Raw genomic sequence first — 21,507 nt, 5'->3', positions numbered from 1 at the left:
AGGAACAGGGAGGAAAAAAGATGGACAGAACTAGTTTGCTCTTTTTGTAATAATATACTCCAAGAACCAAAGGGGTCCACAAGAAGTACTTCACACTACAGGTGATCTAAGAACCTCCCAAGAGGGCCCACCTACCAGAAGCTTCACCACTGTTGTAGTCAGGGGTTGTGCAGAGAACAATTAGAAGCAGGACATGGAGTTTATAATATTATTTTATGATGAGCACCCAGAGTTAACACAAGTGAGTTCAAGAAACCTGTCTAAAACCCTAAAAACATAGAATATTTAGCCAAGGGCCTAAATCCCACAGCAATGTCTCACATGAGTACAGATGAAGCCTCAGAGCTCACGACAGTGCCTCCCACGAGTCCAACTGGAGGTCCAGTGCCCACAAGAAGGACTCACACCAGTTTCTTTTATAGATCTGTGCTGGGAAGGTCCAAAGGTCAGCAGTGGAAGCCAGAAAGTCCAAGCCAGCAGGGTGAAGGAGCTGTGCTGGTAGGTTGAAGGTTCTATGTTAGAGCCAAGAAGTAACACTCACAACAAAGACCAGCGCTGTCCTGAAAAGCACCACAGCCATCCTCAGCGACACGGAGGCCCCGAGCTCCTCTAACAATAAGCACAGCTGAGTACATGCCAGGAAGCCAGCGTGACAAGTTCATCCTTGAGTCCAAATGGCACACATCTTCCCCTCCAGAGCCAGGAAGCAATGCTCAATGTAAGGACCAGAGCTGCTCCAGGAGAACCAACGTCTCAAACAGCAATACATGGGAAAACCTTCAGTGCCTCAATGCCTCAATGCCTCTCTTCTTCTCCACATGTCTACTTATGCTAGCAATTTTCCTCAGATAGAACATCCACACTCAGCACCATGGTGATTTAATTTCACTGGTGTTAATGTGACCACCTGTTTCCAATCCATAACAACCACCTCCAAAAATGTCACCCTGGGACCTAACTTTCAATCACAATACATATTTGGAGGTCACTCTAGCAATACCCAAACCATAACACCCTCCAATTCGACTACCTTTCACAAGGCAATGTGTATTTTTATATCATCTTCCTGGACTCATTCTTATGAAGTTAAATGATGATGTGCATGAGTATATAATATTCATATAATTTCTGTAGTTGTTCTATTTTTCTTTGCTATGTTTCACTTTCTAAACACTAAATATACATACATACTGGTATATGCATATTATTAATAGATCACTTGATAGATATATAGTTATAAATAATTATTAATATAGTAAATATAGATACATATATACTATATGCTTTTAACCACTGTCTAGAATTAGATGTATCACAATATGTGTAGTCAATATTCTACTGAAGACATTTAGGTTGTTCTAAAATTTGTTATCATTTTAAACATAATTTCAGAGCTTATGAAACAAATTAATTTTTAATTGATGTCCTCAAGCTAATGGCAAAGCAGTGTTGAATAGTTGTACTTTTATTACTGTAAAGACATTTTAATCTTTGGAAAACTCTTTTGATTTATGTTTCACTGCTTGACTCTGATTAAATGGAACTAATTATGAGAGAAAACCATTGAGGGAAAACTCTCAAAATATGTAAATTTTTTCAAAGGGACACATTCTCTAAAATTCCAGTTAGTTTTTAAATGTCATGTTCCTGAGGAACCACTTTATACAAGCAGTAGCGACACAAGGCACAGAAAATGAGCTTCTCATTAGCTGAAGTGTATTTGAAACTCAACAATAACCAGGCTTTCTCCTAATGATATTTTTGTGTTTTGGGGGTTCTCATCTGTGGAAAATAACAACAACAGTATCTATCTATATTTATTTGTCTGATGAATAAAAATAAATGTCATGGGTACAAACAATATTTAAACATATGAATTTCTATTAATGTACCTGCTATATCCTTGGAATAAAAACTACTGAAATTGGAAAACTAAAATCTGCCTTGACAGTTCTTTTCCAATATCTAGAAGTGTATCTTTGTTGGCAAATAATCACTTTGATTATTTACTGTCTTGACACTGTTAGGAAAAAACACTGTTAGGAAAAAATACTGTTAGACTTTTACTAAATGTGTGTACAAATGAACAGTTCTCAAAGTGTGATCCCCAGACTGGTAATATCTGCTGATGGATTATTGGAAATGCAATTTAGGCTGCATCCCAGATCTACTGAGCCAGAAATTCTGGAGTTTAAGCCAATCAATGTGTGTTCACTGAGTAGTCTGACTTACTTTGATGCTATCCTCTAAGTAGGGGCATCTTAGTGTGTATCCTAAACAGTATACACTAAAACATGACCCGTTATTTCTTTCACTAATTATCTCACAAGTGGGATGTAGTCTAATTGTATACTTTTTAAAATGTCAAATGCAATCACATACATTATATTGATAGAAAATCAACACAGGTGCAAGCATTTCCTTCAGCCAGTTATTCTCTACATAGTTCTGTTACCTATGCTGCCTTTGACCCAGGTTTCAGAAATTATATTCTTGCTGAGTGTTTTCAGATGTTCATCATTTAGCTGCGAAGCTAATTCTGGAATTGTCTTCAGCATCTTCCACACAATGTTATGTTCATGTGTTGTTCTGTTAACGGGCCTTAAAATGAAAAAAATTGTAATTTCAGAAACCACAAAGTGAAAAAACAAGGCAACAAGTCTTTGAGTTCTAAGTTTCCAGTTTTGTATTTTCTTTGTAGTTGGAGTTGTTTAAAGAGAGCTTCAATGATACTGTATTTTGGCTCACTAATCAATTGAAGAAATTCGTTCTATGTCCAATATTAATACACACACATATATGCCAGATAAGCAGAGACCTCTATGATACATTGAACCTTTGAAAGTTACATAATGCCATTGTCTATTTAAAAAGTAAAACTCAGTGCTATTTAATTGTAAGATTGTATCTTTATTAATGTCAATTTAACAACATTTTTAGACATTAAATACAAAATATAAATGTTATTCTTACTGTTCATGCTTGATTGTTAAAAGCACTTAAGTATTAAAGATAGATCTAATAAAGAAGCAAGTGACACAATACAAATTGAAGTAAAACAATGGATATGCAATATTAAATAAAAATTATCATACAGTGAATATTACTTATTTACTTTCATTATTAATATTTAATAAATGTAAATCTTAAGCAAGATACAAAAATCATGTTAATATTTAGTTCTCAAATGACTATCTGTTTTAAACACCATTGCTAAATATTCAGCATTTGTCAAACAAATTTCTCAAATCTACTGTAAAAAAATCGGCTTATCAATACAAAGGAATTTTAGAGTGATTATATTACATGTATGATTTTTCCAGTTACATCTTGATTTAGGCATGTCCTATTTGGTATATTTGTGAATGTGCTTTTTGTATGATCATACAAATTGAATTTTGTTGTAAATTTTAGCAAAAGTAAAAAGTTCAAAAAGCATTAGTTTATAGTGAAAAATAATCTTAAGAAAATTGGCTAACTACTTAACATTGTTTAAAAGTGCATACTTCATATTCATTAATAAAGAATGAATATTCAAAATGGTATTTAGTTATATCTAAAACACAAAGTGTGTGTCATTGATTTCCTACCAAAAATGTCACCAGGGGTGACCAGAAAATATCATAAACTTAAAAAAATTGATTTTTTGGTCATGAGACTTTTTTTTCATCATATAATCACATGGAAGGCAGATCAGTTTCTGGAAAACAACTCATGCACTAAAGAGGCAGAATGCTGTTTATTTTGAGATTGGTTATTTGTAGCAATATATTAAGTTAATAAATTTGATGTTTTCAAGCAGAAATGAAAGGGAATAGAAAGGATCCATAAACGTTGAGCAGAGTATTAAAAGCCACAGGCGTTTTGACCTCATGTAGTGAGAAAGATTTTAAAAAGAAGACTTCACTAGAGAGGATGTATTAAGTCTTCTCAGTTAAATAGAGATATTTACCCTATGACAAGGCCTAATGAAAAGTTGTGCCTTTCCTTCCAAGCCTATTGTTTCTGAAGACCTGTTGGTAGCCTCCATCAAAGAGAGGAAGACACAGGGAGAGGAAGCAGGGAAATAAACAAAGACTTAATAATCCTTAGATGTAACCCAGGATTTAGTGACTGGCTTGTTAAAGACACTAGAGACAAATTTGACAGGAATTTCTTATGCCTTTGAAGGATTTATACCATGGACATGGTATAAGTTACATGCTATGGCCAATAAAATTTTAACTGATTGAATTTTCAAAGCAAAAGAAATCACGTAACATTTCCTACCTTTCAAAGAAAACATAATCTTCCATGTTCCTGTTAGCTTTGCCCTTTAGAATAAAAAGCAAGAGAAAACTTCACATACAGGGGAGCCAAAAGGTCTTCTCCTCAATAAAACACTCATGATCTAAGTTCCCAAAGGGAAGGGGATCAGGGACTGAGGGAGAGTGGAAGGAGAGCTGTGACATCCAGAGCAGCTCCTGGAACCTGAGAGGGAGGACTGTAGAGGATGAAAAGAAGACAAGAGACGGGATACAAGAAGCTGAGGCCAGGTGGAGTCCCCCTCATGATGGGAGAAATGACTAGCCAGCAACTGCAGAGCATTTATTTATACAGTGATCACAGGAGGTCTTCACAGAGACTCTAAGGGGACGTTAAGATCTGGAACAGGAAGAACATCTAACCTTTAGCAGAACATCATGCCTTGGTGGTTACATGGGGAAGAAGAGGGAAAGTGTCTACATTATCTCAAAGCAAGGTAAATTCACTTTGTGTATCAGCTGCGCAAGCTGCGTACACTAATGCGTAAAACTCATGAAAAGCAGTGACTTTGCTCTAGATACCAGAGGCACTGACATTTTACCCCCAACCTAGACAAAAAGAATAAATAAAAAGAAACTAAGATGCATTACATACATGTACCAGCTTTCACACAAAGAATATTAACATCAAGTACTGTAAATATGTACTGAACTACTAGGTACTATTATTACTATTAAAAATCATAATGGTAGGGCCAGCGATAGAGCTCAGTGGCACTGTACCTGCCTGGAAAGCTTGAGGTGGTGAGTTCAATTCTCAGTACCAAATAAATAAATAAATAAATCCAAATGGTAATAAATTCCGTTACTGTTAGGGTGGAAGATTTTATAGGGTCCCCCCAAAATAACTTTGTTGCTATAATTGAATGATTTCAATGTATTCCCATTTCCTCTTTTCTGAAAGAGTTTTTAAAGCTAGATAGTCTGTGCACTGTGTAACAAGACAGCAACACAAAAAGATATCTCAGGTTTTTATGCTACTCAACCAGAAATAACCCTGTTTATTTCTGATGGAGAAGAGAAAATGTCATTGAATATCCTCAACTTTGAGGTACAGTAATGGAAGAAACTTTCAGTTGTGTCCTTTAATGAGAGAATGAAATGATAGCTGCTAACCACCAAAAAGGTCTACTTGTGAAAAGATTCTAGTTATCCAAAAAACAATTCTTATTTCTAGACATTAGGCTGGAATACATTTCCAAGGCACCTTTGCAGTCATGTGACTGCAAATGAGAACTAGCCAATGAGAACTGAATAGACACAGAAATAATGCATGAGTTAGCACATTGCAGGTATTTTAAATATTTTATTAAGTAGAAAAAGATTAAACATTCAAGTTACTCAAAAAACTAGACCCCTAAAACTTTAAGACCCAATCAAAAATAGGCATTTGAAATTAATAGATACTCCTCAGGACAGATAATCAATAAATGCATGAAAAAATGTTCAACATCATTGGTCATTTGAGAAATAAAAATTAAAACAATGAGATTCCATCTCACTCCAGAAAGCATGGGTATCATCTAAAAATCAAATAATAACAAGTGCTGGAGAGGCCATGGGGAAAAAAGCACTTCTACATTATAGGTGGTAAACTGGTACAACTATGGAAACCAGTATATAGATTCATCAAAAAATAAAAAGAAAAACTCTATTTCATCCAGCTATTTCCCTTCTAAGTATCTCCCTGAAAGAGTTAAAGGCATCACATTACATAAGGTAGGCATACCCATATTTGTAGCAGCACAGTTCATATCTAAATCTTCAAAGCAGCCTACATTTCTATCAACAAATAAATGGATAAAGAAATTGTACTTATACACGATTCAATCAACTCTCCAATAAAGAGAACAAGTCATTTGTTCTCTTTGGATGCTCCTCTGAGACCATGATATTAACAGCTGAATATCACACATACAAGCCTAAACATTAAGTTATTTGTGATAAATAAGAAATACAAAATATAAAGCCTCAAACTAAAGACAGACAATAGAAAGAGAAAGGAGGGAAAAAGTTATTGCAATCCAGCATAGCAAATGTATCTGAAAGTACATCTTGATCTAGTGTAATTGTCTTACATATTAGCTCTCAGATCCCTGAACTTCCTGAATTCCAAGAGAGTTTTATTAACTTCTATCTTATGCTATAACTAAGAATTCATCATTCTGGTCTTTTATAATTTTTAGTGCATCTATTTGGTTTATACATTTTTGAGTGGTCTGGGTTAATACTTCAACTACAATTAAAGATTTCTGTATTACTTCTCAGAACTCTATCAATTACAAGATAATTGGAACTTATATTATTTGAAAATAGTCATTGCTTTACCAGTACTTAAGTCTGTTTTCATTCATTATGGTATATTTTCTTCAGTTCCATTTTATGAGCTATGTATTTGTTACACAAATTTTTATCACATTTGTCTAATCAAAATTTTACCATTATATTTTAATATGGTGTCTATCTTGAATTTTTAAAGCTAGATTTCTATAGATAAGACTAAGGTAGATTTTTATTGCTAACACTAGATCTTTCACTTTATGAAAGAGATTTTTTAATTCTACTTAGATCTTTACATTAAAAATGTTTTATAGTTTGTAGTGTATAAATAATTCAATTTTCTTAAATTTATTTCCAATGTTTTGAGAGTATGCTAAACTGCATTTTGAATTTTCATCTCTAGTGCATAGATTTGACATTTGTACGTTGAGCTTTATCCTACAACTGTGCTAGATTTGTTTAACATCGAATCTACTATATTCATTATAGAAGGGAGCATTCACCATAACAAGAATATAGAAAGGAACTTCCTTAATCTGATAAAGAGAAATCAATGAAGACCAGATACCATCGTGAAACAGTGAATGGTTTTATCTTAAGACCAGAAAAAGAAAAGGATATCTAATATAGAAATATAGAAACCTCCCTTCACCATTATAGTAGAGCTTCTAGGTAAGAAAATTAGTCATGAATTTTCCTTCTTTCTTTATCAGATTAAGAAAGTTCCTTTTTATTCTTGTTATGGTGAATACTCCCTTTTATAATGAATGAATGCTAGATATTGTCAAATAATTAGTTTTCCATGTTTATTGAGATAATAAAGTGGTCTTTACCCTTTATTTATAGAATGGTACATTACACGCATTTATCATTGTTGTTATACCAACCTTCTGTTGCTGGGATATATTCCTTTCAGTCATGGTGGATAATAATTTATATGTGTTGCTTGATCTAACTTGGTACAATTTTTTAGAGAATATCTGCTTCTGTATTTATAAGACATTGTCATGGTTTATGTCTGTGGCCCCCATGAGTTTGCAGGCCTCATGAGTTTGCATTGTGCATTGTCAATGGTTCATTGTCTAATGCTTGGATTGATGGTGTTAGTGTTCCACCCACATAGGGGTGGAGCCAGGATGTGATGTAATGGCAGGAAGAAGGTGTGTCTTGCTTTTTGCTGGATCCTGCTTGCTGTTTGCAGCCACCATGACTGCACCCAGCCATGCCTGCCTGTCTTGGAGCCAACTGAGTGTGGACTGAAACCTCCAAAAACTGTAAGAAATAAACCTTTCCTTTCCCAACTTGGGCTTCAGGTATTTTGTCTCAGCAACGAGTAAAAAGTGACTAACATGGACATATTGATTTGTGGCTCTGTTTCCTTGAAATACCTTTCTCTGTCTTAGTATCAGGATAATACCTGCATTATAAAATGTGTTCAGAAACATTTTTACCTCCATCTGTATTTTGGTAGATCTTATAAAGGGGTATTATCAGTTCTTTAAAAGATTTACCGAAATTATCAGTGAAACTATCAGTACTAGAATTTTATGAAAAGTTACTAATTAATAGTTAAACTTTTTAAAAAGTCTGTACAATTTTTTCTTGAATCAATACTGAAATTTTTAACCAGGAAACTGTGCTTTATTCTAAAGAACATTATTCTTGGCATATAGTACTTCAAAAGGTTCACTTATAAAATTTTATTTCTTCATAGCCAGTAAAGATGTATCCTCTTTCATTTCCACATTTTAGTATTTTGAGTCTTACAGATTTCCTTAATCATACTATTTTATCCATATTGTCCATTGCCAAGAATTAATGTATCTGTCTTTTCATATCCTAGTCTCTATTCCCATTCTTTCTGCAGTTGAAAATATGAGAAATCATTTCATTCTTTTCCGAGTATTCCTTTCTAGGTAGGAATTGTTTCCTTACTGCTTTAAAATTTATGATATACATTTGCAAATTTAATAATGGTGTTTTTATTTGTGGCACCCTTAATACTTATATTTGGAGCTCATTGAATTTCCTTGATGAGTAGAATAACATTTTCTATTAATTTTGGAAGGTTTGTGCTTTCCATTCTTTAAATGATCTTTACACTCTTCTCTTTCCTCTTCTCTTGGAACTACCATTATGCTTATCTAGCAAATTTGGTGATGTTCCACTGCTCTCTGGGGCTCTGTATGCATTTTTAGTCTTTCTTTTTAATTTCTTTTCTACCTGTTTACATGCCCTACTAAACTGGTAGGAATAATATCATCAAGATGTTTCCAGACAGTCCTACTTGTTGAACCTACTTCACTATATTTTTTTCTAAATTTTCCCTACTGATGCTCACTTCTGCTGCACATATACTTTATCTTCACTACTGCACTTTTAAATTCCAGTATATTTAGCAGTCTTATGTTTTTGGTTGTTTTTATCTCTTCATTCATATTCTGTATTATCATGGCATCACATATTCCTTTAATTCTGTGATTTTTATACTCTTCATATTGTGTAACCATCCAACTCTGATCATTGGGCTTAGTAATCTTCTAATAAGTGGTCAGAGATTTTCTTAAATATCTTGAATCAATGACTGTTTCAACTTTTGCTGTTAGGAGAGCTATGTTATCATGCTTTTTTGTAATTCTTTGGGTGTTGTTTCCTGTATTTAATTGAACTTATTCATAATAGTTTATTTAAAATCTTTGTCTGCTAAGTACAACATTTTTTCCCTGGAGACATTTTTAATTGCTTTATTTCTGATGTACAAAGCATTGTTTGTTGTCTCTTCGCATGTCTCATAATTTTTCTTGAAAATTATAGCAGCTTTCTGCTTGTCCCCAAGGCCAAATAACAAAATTACCCGTGAACAGCACAGCTGGAGGCAGCTGTCAGAGGAGGAACGTGATGCTCAAGCTCCAGGACTGAGGTTATGGAGCAACTTTCTGCCAGGCTGCCACCTCCACAGGCTGTGAGACCAGCAGTTTTCACAGGTGCTGTGGTTCAAGCTATCACAGAATTGAGGCAAGGAGTATTAAGGTAAGTAAATTCAGGGTCAGGGACTTAGCTCACTGGCACAAGCACTTGTGTGGCAAGTGCAAGATTGTGAGTTCTATTCTCAGTACCCTCCCCCTTAAAAAAAGGGTAAATAAATTTAAATTACAAGCCAAAAATCTTACTCTTCTTATTAGCTGTTTCTGTTACTATTCGTCTCTCTTGAATAAATGCTTCTCATGTTGTTGCAAGTATGTGATTAATTTGTGGAAATCCGAAAAATTTTATTTAGACAAGTTTTCCAGTATTTTACAAATGTCTTCCTGAAACCATTCTGAAAGTTTTGCCTTCTCTCAAGCAGTAGCCACAGTTTCTCCCAAAAGCTCAAAGGCCAACAGATATTTCAAGCACACAGTGAGAAGGGACTAGTGACGCACAACCACTGGTAGTAGAAAAATCAAAATATTTGTTGAAAGAAACACTACTGAACCATAGAATACATTAAAATAAATAATGTGTAAAGACTCAGAAGTTAATCAAAATTTTAATTCTTCAGCATTTTCATAAATAAATGAACTTTTTATTTACATAACAAGTAGTTTACTCAAAACTGCAAAATATCATTTCATACAGCCAACTTAAGCTCTGGAAATCCTCATTGTAGGTAATCCCTATTTTCCAGTTTCATTCTACATGAATAGCCAAGAACTTTCAAATATCCAAAATACCATTTTTGGTCTGGAAGACACCAAAGGAGTTGTACCTCTGGTTTAACCTCTCATTATCCTCCTATAACCACCATGTCTCCTTTGCTTGTGCTGCTTCCTCTGACACTGATTTTAAGGATTTCTCAGGCTACATTTAAACAAATGGGCACCATGCAACAGTTCTGAAATTCCCCCAAAACCCATAGATTCCAATATATTCCTGTGTTCATCATCACATCATGATCACATCACATGTGATCATCAAAATGATAAATAAAGATATTCAGATCCAGAATATTGCCTTTAGTTTCTTTTGTCTACTTAGCTCTCATTTTGCTCAGTTTCTTCTTTTCTCTTATGGCAAGAATGTCTTTTATCATACAACATAGTCATTCTTCCTCACACTACTTCTTGACTTTAATACACAAAAATATCAAAGAAAAAAGATTAACAAATATTCATAGATTAAGAATGCTTCAAATGTATAATTGCAAAATTTATTAGCAGGAGTCATTTCTTTAATAATTATAACATTATCATTATCATTAATTATTAAACTATATGCAATGTTGTGTTAAAAAGGTCATTTCCTTCATATTTTCATTGAAATAACTTTTCATTTATTTCTAGCTAATGGAAAAATGTAAAATATTAGTGTATTACAAGTATTTCTGAAAATTCTGTATGAAAGTATATTTTGGGACTTTTATTCCTGAACCATTCTCTCCCAAATGATTGTCTGAAGTGTAGACTCTGAGTCCCATAGCAAATAGACCTATGGCCAGTGTCTATGAATGATGACATCAAACAAATGGTAAATATCCGGCTTAGCCTTTGACATCAACACTAGCATCCTCTGAATTCTTCACTGTTTCTCACTGTAAGTGTTCTTTCTTTTTTTAAAGAACAAAACAAAACAAATAAGAACAGAACTATGTAGGCAACACAGGACTTCGAAACAAGACAACAGGAAATTAACAGTGGCTACCATAATGTATCTTGTTTTCTTCAAAACAGTTATTTACAAGCTCACACACAATAATATCAAACATAACAAAATAGTATAAAACCAATCAAAAGAATGAAAGTATTACGGGACTTCAAAACCAGATAACGGAAGTGAACAATGATTACTATAATGTTTCATTTTCTTCAGAAGAGTGTTCCATACTATTACCCATAATAAAATCAAATAAAACCAATCAAAATAAAAGAATAAAAACACTATAGGACTTCAAAACAAGAGGATAGAAAATCATCAGTGGCTACCATAATTTCTTGTTTTCTTCAAAAAGGCTGTTCATACCATCACACATAATAAAATCAAACAAAACAAAACAGAATAAAACCAATTAAACAAACAAATGAAAACATTATGACTTTAAAACAAGATAATAGGAAACCAACCATGATTACCATAATACATCCCATTATGTTCAAAACAGCTTCCTATACTATCAAACACAGTAAAATCTAACATAACAAGACATAACAAAACCAAAATTATGTAAATAATACATGAGTTCATGGCAAGACAATAAGAAATACAGTGGTTACCACCTTCCCTTCCTTGGTGTTGCATCCCTATCACTTTTATAGTATCTATTGTATTTTTTGGATCCCGCTAACTCTTTCAATTTTTTTATGCTAGGGTTCATGCATATGAGTTCAAACTGTTTTGCCCATGAACATGATCTCCAGTTGCATCCATTTACCTACAAAAGCCTCGAGATTATCCTACCTTATATCTGGATAGCTTTGCATTGTATGAAAATAGTATATTTTTCTTATCCATTCTATGATTTGATAGGCAAGTTACACTTACTTTTTTTTTGTCTCCTGTCATATGGAACAATTGTTTTTTCTCCTTTGATTTTAAGAGTCTATGAATTTCCCTTCCAATTAGATGTGTTTCTTGTATACAATATATCAATGGATCTTGTTTCTTGATCCACTCTCCCTGTGTTTCTTTTTATTGCTAACCTGAGGCCATCTACATTAATGGTTACAAATGGCACACATTGCTTTGTCTCTGCCATGCTGTCCTCGTATTGTTGGCCCTCTACTTTCCCCCTTCATTCAGTTGCTGTCTTGCTTTGGCAGTCCTCCTCTGTTGCTGTTCCTGGAACCATGGTCATCTTTATCTCTCTCTATGATATCCTTCAGCACTCTCTTTAGGGTTGGTATGGTGGTCATGAATTCCTTTAGTTGTTCTTTATTGTGACAGCATCTTATTTTTTCATCAATCTGAAAGATAGTTTTGTAGGGTACATCAATCCAGATTGCAAGCTGTTCTCTTTCAGGATTTGAAGCACTACAAACTTCTTGACTTGATTGTTTGTGTTACTGTAGTTCTTAAGGCTTTTCCTTTTTTAGGTGATCTGTTTCTTTTCTTTAACACCTTTTAATTTTCAGTTCTTGGGCAGAATTTCTGAGATCTTGACCTTTATATGTCTGGCTATAGATTTACTTTGGTTATGGCTAGCTGGAGTGCTATTTGACCCATTTATCTGCATACCAGATCCTTTTCTCATTTTGGGAAGTTTTCTGCTATTACTTCTGTAAATAGCTTTTTTATTTCCTTTGTGTTGACCCCCTGCCTCTTTACTAATACCTGTCACTCGTAAGTTATGGTTCTTTGCATCATCTTACAGTCATTAAATTGTTATTTCCTGGCTCCTTGTTGCTTTCAAGAGATCTTTCCTTTCAGGATCACTAGCTGCAATCCTGTCTTCAAGGACTGAAAGTCAATCTTCAGTCTCTTTCAAGCAATTTTTCCAACTTTCAATTGACTTTTTAATTTCCTGGATATCTCTTTGCTCTGCTTCATGCTTTTTAATTCCTTTCTATATTGCTCATTCAAGGTTTCTGCCATTTTCCTACACTCTTCTTTTTAATCTGTGTCTTCTTTATATATGCAGAGCAATTCTTTCATTATGCCTGTGATTTCTCCTTTAACTTGAGACATTATTTCTGATTTGACTGCTTTTACAATCTCTTGAATTTGTTTCCTTACTTCAGTTGCTATCCTCTCAGAGATTTCACGTGTGTGAGTTCCATTTTACTCCATGACTGTATATCCCAGATTTGTTCTGTGTGGGCTAGAGATTTGAGTTTTCCTTTTGCTCCTTCATCTTGACATTCTCCTTGGTTCCTCACAACAAGCTGGTTGTAGATCCCCAGATACTTCCCATGTTGGCAGCCCCTCTTCAGTGTAGGGGAATGGGACGGACACCTGGGTTCCTCTGACCCAGGTTTACAAGAAAGTAGCAGGACATGGGGCAGGCTTCTCCAGACCTGGGGCTTTCCCAGTGTCCACAAATGAGTGGTGGTGCAGCTGCTTCTCTCAGCCTGCATGTCTACATTGAAACTCCCATTGTGGTGGCAGACACACAGGAGTGAGTGTATTTCTCTGATTATCCTGGTGTGTGATAGTTGTCCTAAGGAAGCAAGGGTTAGCCTACAGGTACATATAGTTTTAAGTGGCTGTGTGTCACTGCTCCTGCTGGCTACCCACTGACAGCAAGCTTTTTGGTGGTGGTGTCCAGCAGGCAGAGGCAGATCTGCTGTTTTTTTGTGCCGATGCTGGCTGTCGACTGGAAGCAGCACCTCCAGTGGCAGGGGCCACTATAGATATTCTTGAATTGGGTTTTGTAAACTTTGAAAAAATGTCTTGACTTGTCACTCCCAGATAAGTTTTCATGCTCCTTGCTGATTAGAAAGACTATGACTGCTTCAGTGAGCATATTTTAAGACAGGGAAAAATTGATTAGGGCTTCTAATACTAATTTCATACACCTAATGTTGATTTACTAAAATTTGTTCAGATGGTCAAAGAAAATAGAGCTTCTGCATTTTTCTGAAACTGATCAAATCCTTTTATGCACGATCTATTAAGCTGAACAGGAAAATTAAAATATCCTTGCACTTATCTCTTAACAATATTACGTGTTTTCTGATATAAACAGTATCTGTTTAATTGAAATATTGAGGATACACAACATTTAGCTTCCTTTACTAGCTGATTTATATGGCTTTTAGAATTATTCCACTCAAAATTCTCCCTGACAGGGGTATAAGCATGTAAGGGGATTGGATGTGTCCTTCTGGCAGGGGTAGAAGTGCAATTGGTCTGTATGTGCTGAAAATTTTACTGAAGAAACATAAACAGTTTATATCAGAGCACAGATAAACAAAACCATTAAATCAAGGTAGGATCTTTTCCAATAAAACAATAGTAAATCAAGAACACTCAGGTACAAGGATAGTGAGAAAGCAGTGATGCATTACACTATAACAAGCAACATTAAACTGGGCCAAAGAGGTCAATTTCTTCAAGGACACATGGCTAATAATGATAAAAAGAAATTGAAATGATAAAAAACTGAGAAGCAAATCACATTTCTAACAGTTACACACATTTATGCATGGACACATGCACACAAAACTTAATTTGAAGTAGAATCATTTCACACTCTCAGGAAAAATTAGTGAAATTGAAAAAGCATACAATTTTTTCATCTGAAACAGAGTCAAAATAATAAATGCATAAAAATGCACATGATAGTGTTAGTCAAAATATCAAAAATAGGTACTCATTAATAAATTGTTAGTGTTAAATTTCCTTAGGGATATTGTTTAGTTTATTACATATGTCAGCCACATAATGCAGAATTCAGTGTAGAAATAGAAATGTGCAATCTTGGTGATGTATTACATTATTAGGTATAAAGTTACATAAATATAATATATCAGAAAAAATATCCTAGGGGCAAGATTAGTGATTCTTAATGATCTTTTTTTCCCAGAATTAAAATGTTCACTTCAGATTTCAATTTTTATGAATTTAATTTAATGATTTAGAAATCACTGCCTTCATAAAAATTGCTTCTTTTAACTAATTGTTTTAAAGAGTCAATTTACCTCATCAGTCACTTTTATCATCTCATTTCCTTTAATTTCAGAACAAGAAAACTATATGTAAGATTTTACATGAAATAATCATAATCACTTGTTTTTTTCAATCTGTTAAACCAGAGTTTCACAGTCCTAGGATCATGGATAGTGTTGGTCAATGGTCCAGTAGTAACTCGGTCACAAAACACAAGGTGAGTAGCAAAGTGACAAAAGAAAGTTTCATCTGTATTTGCATCCTCTTCCTATCACTTATATTATGACCCTAGCTCTGTCTCCTGTTAGCTTAGTAGCAGCATTAGGCTCACATAGGACTACAAACCCCACCGTGAACTGTATATGTGAAGGATAAGGTTGTGTGCTCACACTCCTTATGGGAATCTTTTGACTGAGATGGTGATTTAGTGCTGGTGCATGGCTGAAAATACAGATTAACATTAGCAGAGAAGGTTGATTTTACACAGACCAAAGTACATCAGTCACTTGCAGACTCATAATCGAAGCTCTATGAGTGAATGACAAGTGACAATGAAGTCACATCTTGTAACGGGCTTTAAGTCAGTACCTGACAATTAATTTAGTCCCATGGGGCCCACTGGTTATTTTATTTACTACTCTCATATGCACCTATTTTCTACGTTGTGCACTTTTCTCAGTCACTGTTTTGATAAGACTACAAGCTAACACTAGCCAAAATGAATAAGTCACAACTGTCACTAGACAGCATTTTTGAAAATGGAGGAAAACCCCAGTGTTAAGAGAGAAGATCCTAAAACAGCCACCAGAAACTACAGTCCTACTTAAATTCTGATTTCATTGCTGAAAGCGTTTTACATTTTCCAAATCTACCTTTTATATATGGCAACCCTTTTTATATAATTATTCAATAAAACCACACAACTTTCAAAACTATTTAGCCTCATGAAAACCTAGCATCCTGGATTAAAAGATTAGCCTTTGGAGATTTTATAAAGAAAAAAAAACATGAAAAGCAAATCATTGAAAACCATCACATCATTGAATGTGTCTGCACAGATAACATCATTCATAGTGGTCAACTGCATTGCAAAGCTAAGAAACCCTTTACTCTCCATGAAGAGTTGATCCTGATTTCTGCAAAGGCTATTTCTATGAACTTTGAGGGGTGGCTACAGTACAAATGATAGATAATATTTCATTTTAAGAAAGCAACATATCTCCATAGATTGATGGACTAACAAATGACACAGATGCAAAACTTTTAGGGAAGATTAATGAGTTACTGTGGCATGAAATCCAGGTTGATGATTCTACCAATGTTGGCCACATGGCAACAATGCTTGTTTTTGTGCAATATAGTTTCCAGCAGGATATGCATAAGGATATATGATACACACTTTTGTTGCCCTCCTATATCATAGCTACAAAACTGTTCAATCTTTGAATAAATACTTATCAGGAAGATGATCTGGCCATTTTGTGTGGTATATGCACAGACAGAGTGCATAGCATGACTGGGCAACTTTCTGGCTTCACAAATAGGTTCACAGTGGTGTAGAAATGCAACCTAGCCAACATATGTCACCTTAATTTAATATTTTATAGAATATAAATAAAACTATCAACTACATGGAAGTACATGCCCTTCACTCATGTCTGTTTGCACAGTTCTATGAGGAGGACATAAGTCTTCCATTATACATAGAAGTATGATGGCTTTCTGAATGCAGTTATAAGAGCTGTTGCACAGATCTCTTTTAGAAAACACTTTTATATCACTGATATCACAGTTCAGTGATATAAAATAGGCTGCAAAACCTGCTTAATTGCATGAGTTATTCAATCTGCTCAATGAACTCAATCTGTTACTTCAGGGGAGAACTACAGTGTTCGTGTTATCAGACAAAGTGGCTGCATTCAAAGTCAAATTGAAATTATGAGGATAATGAGTGAACATTAGAATTTCTGATATGTTTTGGATATCAACAGAGATTTTGGGAGACTTAGCCAGGGATTTCTTTCTCCCAGACAGTGCATGGTAGCCTATCTCAGCTTTCAGCAGAGTTTGAACATTCCTTCCTAAACATAAAGTATTCCCAAAGTGGGAAGGAATAGATCCAAGACTCATATTTGAATAAGCAAGATGAATTGGTTTTGTCCCTGGATAGAGAATTAACTAATTGAGATTGCAAATTATGGTGACCTTAAAAGTATGTTTAAGATAACTTTAAATTTCAATGCGTTCAAGAGTAAAGTCAAATTCAAATACGCTGAGACCGTCACAAAAGCCTTTTACTATTTTTAACATCATATCACAGTGTAGGATTTGATTCAGTGACAGCAACAAAAATGGGATTACAGAGAACACTGGAGATAAGCAACATATCTTGGGTGTGACAGTCCTCAGTCATACCCAGAGAGCACTAGCTGATGGCCAGGAGAACAAGCTCAGGAATTTTACATTGTGATGAGTCATGCAATTGTTTATTGCATGTATTACAATGTATTATATGAATAAAGTGTATGAAAATAAAATTAATGTACTATAATCATCTCAGAACTACAGTCCTCTGCAATTTGTGAGCAAATTGCTTTGTTTTTCATAAAATCTATGCCACAAGGGTCGTAAACGTCTGTATTAAACTATCATTTAAATTGCTGGACAGAGCTTGGAAAAAGTGTTACACATTCTCTATATTTTATTTATACTTAATTTAAGACATCTAAACTGTTTTGTTTGAAGAAGTATCTAATGGGTTGCTAGAAATTTTGTTAAGAATCCTTTGCTGTTTTGTTGTAGACAAATAGGAGAAAACTATAAATATAAACAAAAGGAGTAATCTGATTGCAAGAAAGACCTTATTCATGGAAAATTGCTAGAGGCCTGTGAAGTTCTATAGAAATAAACTTCAGAAGTATCGGTTATTTTTAATTCTCAATAACTTGTACATGTCAAAGAAAATATCTCTCTAGGTCCTGTCATAAAGCAATCAAGTTTTAATTGCAAAATGAAGATATTTTTGGACAAAGTTGATTCTTATAGCTAAAGAGCTGTCAAATTAAAGGAAGACTAAGTTTATACTATCTAGCAATTATGAGAAGAGGTTACAGAGAGGTCAATTTTTTCTAATAAAAAACAATTAAATAGTAAATAAAAGAGGCACAGGTTTTGGGAGATATATATATATATATATATATATATATATATATATATATATATATATAAAATCTCAATTGTTAGCTTGTTGTGAGACTCCTGCTCTTTGAGTTCACACCTTTTTTTTTGTTTGTTTTTGTGTTTTTCGGGGTTTTTTTTATCGCTACCAGGGATCGAATTCACGACTGCCTGCTTGTAAGGCAGGCGCTTATGCCACTGAGCTAAATCCCCAGCCCCCCCCTTTTTTTTATTTAAAGGAAAAAAAAACAGTATAAGGGTACAAGTAATACAGAATTCAAAACAAAATGGTAAGAAATCACTAGCTAATAGATTACATATTGTCATCTTAGAAATAGTTGTTCAAGTTACAGGATTAAAGCATACAAAAGGGACATTCAAACAGACTGCAAACAGTTGTGTTCAATGACCCAACAAAAACTTAGTAATATGGTCATCTATCTTAACACACCTAAACACACTTGCAGTTGTATCCTTTAGAGCACTTTTTTTCCCTCTCTTTTTTACAAAATTTACGCATTTTGGGTTTTAGTACTCCCATAGTTCTTATTACTTTTTTTGGAAGTATTCTCTTATTCTAAACCAAATGTGACAAAACAAAGCAAACAGTGAAAACAAAGGATAGACATAGCACATGATGTAAAAACAAAATACAAGGTTATCAACAATGGTTACCATAATGTCTCTTGCTTCCTTAAAAAGAATTGCCTATATCATTAGGTATAATAAAATTGAACAAAACAGTACAGAACAAGAACAATAAAACCTAAACATTGCAAACATTACAGGACTTCAAAAGAAGATAATAGTCAAACCAGAATAGGCATCGTAGTGAATCTTACTGCCTTCAAAGAAGTTGCATATACCCTCAAACTTGATACTATCAAACAGAATGGAACAGAGTAAAAACAGTCAAAACAAGATAGTGGGAGTAATACAGGGCTTCAAATCAAGTTAATAGGAAATCAAAAAAGTTACTATAATATATACTGCTAATTTTTTAATTTTTTCTCTTAATTAAAATAATAAAAAATAAATAATTTTTTTATGTAAAAGGGGGAGATTGAGATAAAAGAGGACATAACAACATAACAATACAGGTCAAAGCATGACAATTTCCACAACCTAGTGCTTCACCATAAGATAACCAGACTAATAGTAGTTACCATAGTGTCTCTTTCCTTGAAATATTTGAATATAACTTTGTATAATATGGCATCAAACATATCAAGACAGTGGAGTTCACACTTTCTTTTCATATTGGTCAATCATAAACAAATAAATAGCATTGCATGATCTCTCTCTCTCTCTCTCTCTCTCTCTCTCTCATATGCTGATAAACTTAAAGGTTCTCTAGTGTCTATAAGAGAAATTTATGTTTTTCCTATCATTTCTTGTTACTTTGTTTTCCCTGAATGTTTAATTCCTGACCTAGAAAGCAGAATTTGCTAAAGTCAGTATATTTTGTTCTTTTAAATAAACTGAAAAAGTTTCTAAGATTAAGATCCAAAAGTAGAAATATTACTACTCACTTTCCATTTTAATATTTCAGTAATGCTCTCATCTTATCCTTTTGCAACAAAGACTGGGTAAGTGCGATAGTTTTCAAAAGCATGTACACATACAGAGTCACAGGCTCTTTGCTCACCTTCAGTCTTACAAAGCGTACATTATATAACTGTAGGATAAATCAGTTTCTACATTGGATCTCTTTTCCTAGTCCACATACTACCTAAAGAACAAGAGGAATCCATAGGCCTGAATTAAAATTATCGGAAGTTCAAGGTTCCTTTAAACAAGGCATGCTGTACAATTTAATTAGTTAGTTGCCCACACATTTTATTTCATGTTATGCAATTATAAATAGCCATAACTGATTATACTTTCTATTTTCATCTCATCCTCTTAAAATAGGAATATTGAGGTTTGAATGTCAGATACCTTGCCAGTGATCCCATGGATAATGAACTGTGCACCAGGATTTTACACAAAGCATTACCCAAGTCCAGAGCCTACGTTCCCCTCCACTGAGCCACATCACTAAATCATACTATCCTGGCAGTTATTTTCAGTCCTTCTAAGTTACTGGGGCTAAGTGTGTTAGGATAGAAGGTCAGGTTCCAGGTTTTGTTGGATACATGATTAATTAGAAAGAATCATATGGTTTCTCTCATGTAAGAAATTCAAAGTGTAAATAAAGTATATAGCAAAAAAAAATAATGGATTAAGAAGAAGATATATAAGCCTACTGAAATGCAAGAGGATCAAGAAATGGAGGAATGGGGGGAAGGTTGAGAAAAGGGAAAAGGACATTAAAAAAAAACAATAGAGATGTATGATGTACATGTAACAAATAACCACAATGAAAGTAGTCATTATGTATCATATTCATGTACTAATAAAAGTTTTAAAAGAACAAAAATTTATAACTTAAATGGTAAAATGTAAATATTTATTTGGAAAGAGAAGAAGCATAAAAAATATGAAGATTTAGTAGCTGGAAAATTTTAAAACCTCAGGCAATCCACAAAAATATTATCACACTTTCATTAATTAACCTATATATCTCCTTTATACTTTTATTTTCCTGGATTTTTGTGGCATTTGTAGTTTATCTCCTTTTGTAGTTTCACACCTCATTATTATTACTGTCCCATAAATTTTTAAAATTGTCAAGTTTAGAAAATTTCTATCTACATTTCTTTCCTATAAGGTCCTAAAGCTATCGCAGGTTCCTTTCCATACATTTCCAGACACTGTCACTCCTGGACTCACAAATTCCTAGTGTCAGGTTGCCATAGGCTATGTGTTTTTCTGCCACGACTCTGTTAGTTCCCAGCCTGAAGCAGGGTTATTCCTGAGTCATTCATATGCTAGCATAGCTAGCAGGAACTACATTACTACAAAATCATATACCTAAGTCAACTTTCCCTCAGTTGGATTCCCAAAATGCCTGAGGCCCCTCCAATGTAGGTACAATGAAAATTAAGCGTGATAAAAGGAGATTGACAAGCAAAGGAAGAACATACAATTATGGACAAAATATCTTACTTTTCCAAGTTTCACAAAAAGTTATGTGCATCTGAAAATATTTCTAGGGCCTCTCCAAGAGACTCTGAAGGGACCCTAGCAAATTAAACGAAAGGCTTAAAAGCTTAAGCTT

General features: G+C 34.1%; 1 protein-coding gene across 1 annotated transcript in view; it reads right to left on the bottom strand.

The window, feature by feature from the left end:
* Cnbd1 (cyclic nucleotide binding domain containing 1) overlaps window positions 1-21,507 on the bottom strand; it is a 349,396-nt gene that overhangs the window by 90,725 nt on the left and 237,164 nt on the right. The window contains exon 5 of the mRNA XM_063256859.1: window positions 2,456-2,601. Coding sequence (XP_063112929.1) covers window positions 2,456-2,601 — 146 coding nt within the window. The remainder of the gene's footprint in view (window positions 1-2,455; window positions 2,602-21,507) is intronic.

This window comes from Cavia porcellus, unplaced genomic scaffold, assembly GCF_034190915.1.
Source record: "Cavia porcellus strain 051 isolate PalLab524CR breed Dunkin Hartley unplaced genomic scaffold, mCavPor4.1 scaffold_10, whole genome shotgun sequence".
Taxonomy (NCBI): Eukaryota; Metazoa; Chordata; class Mammalia; order Rodentia; family Caviidae; genus Cavia; species Cavia porcellus.
This window is presented reverse-complemented; position numbering and strand designations above follow the sequence as displayed.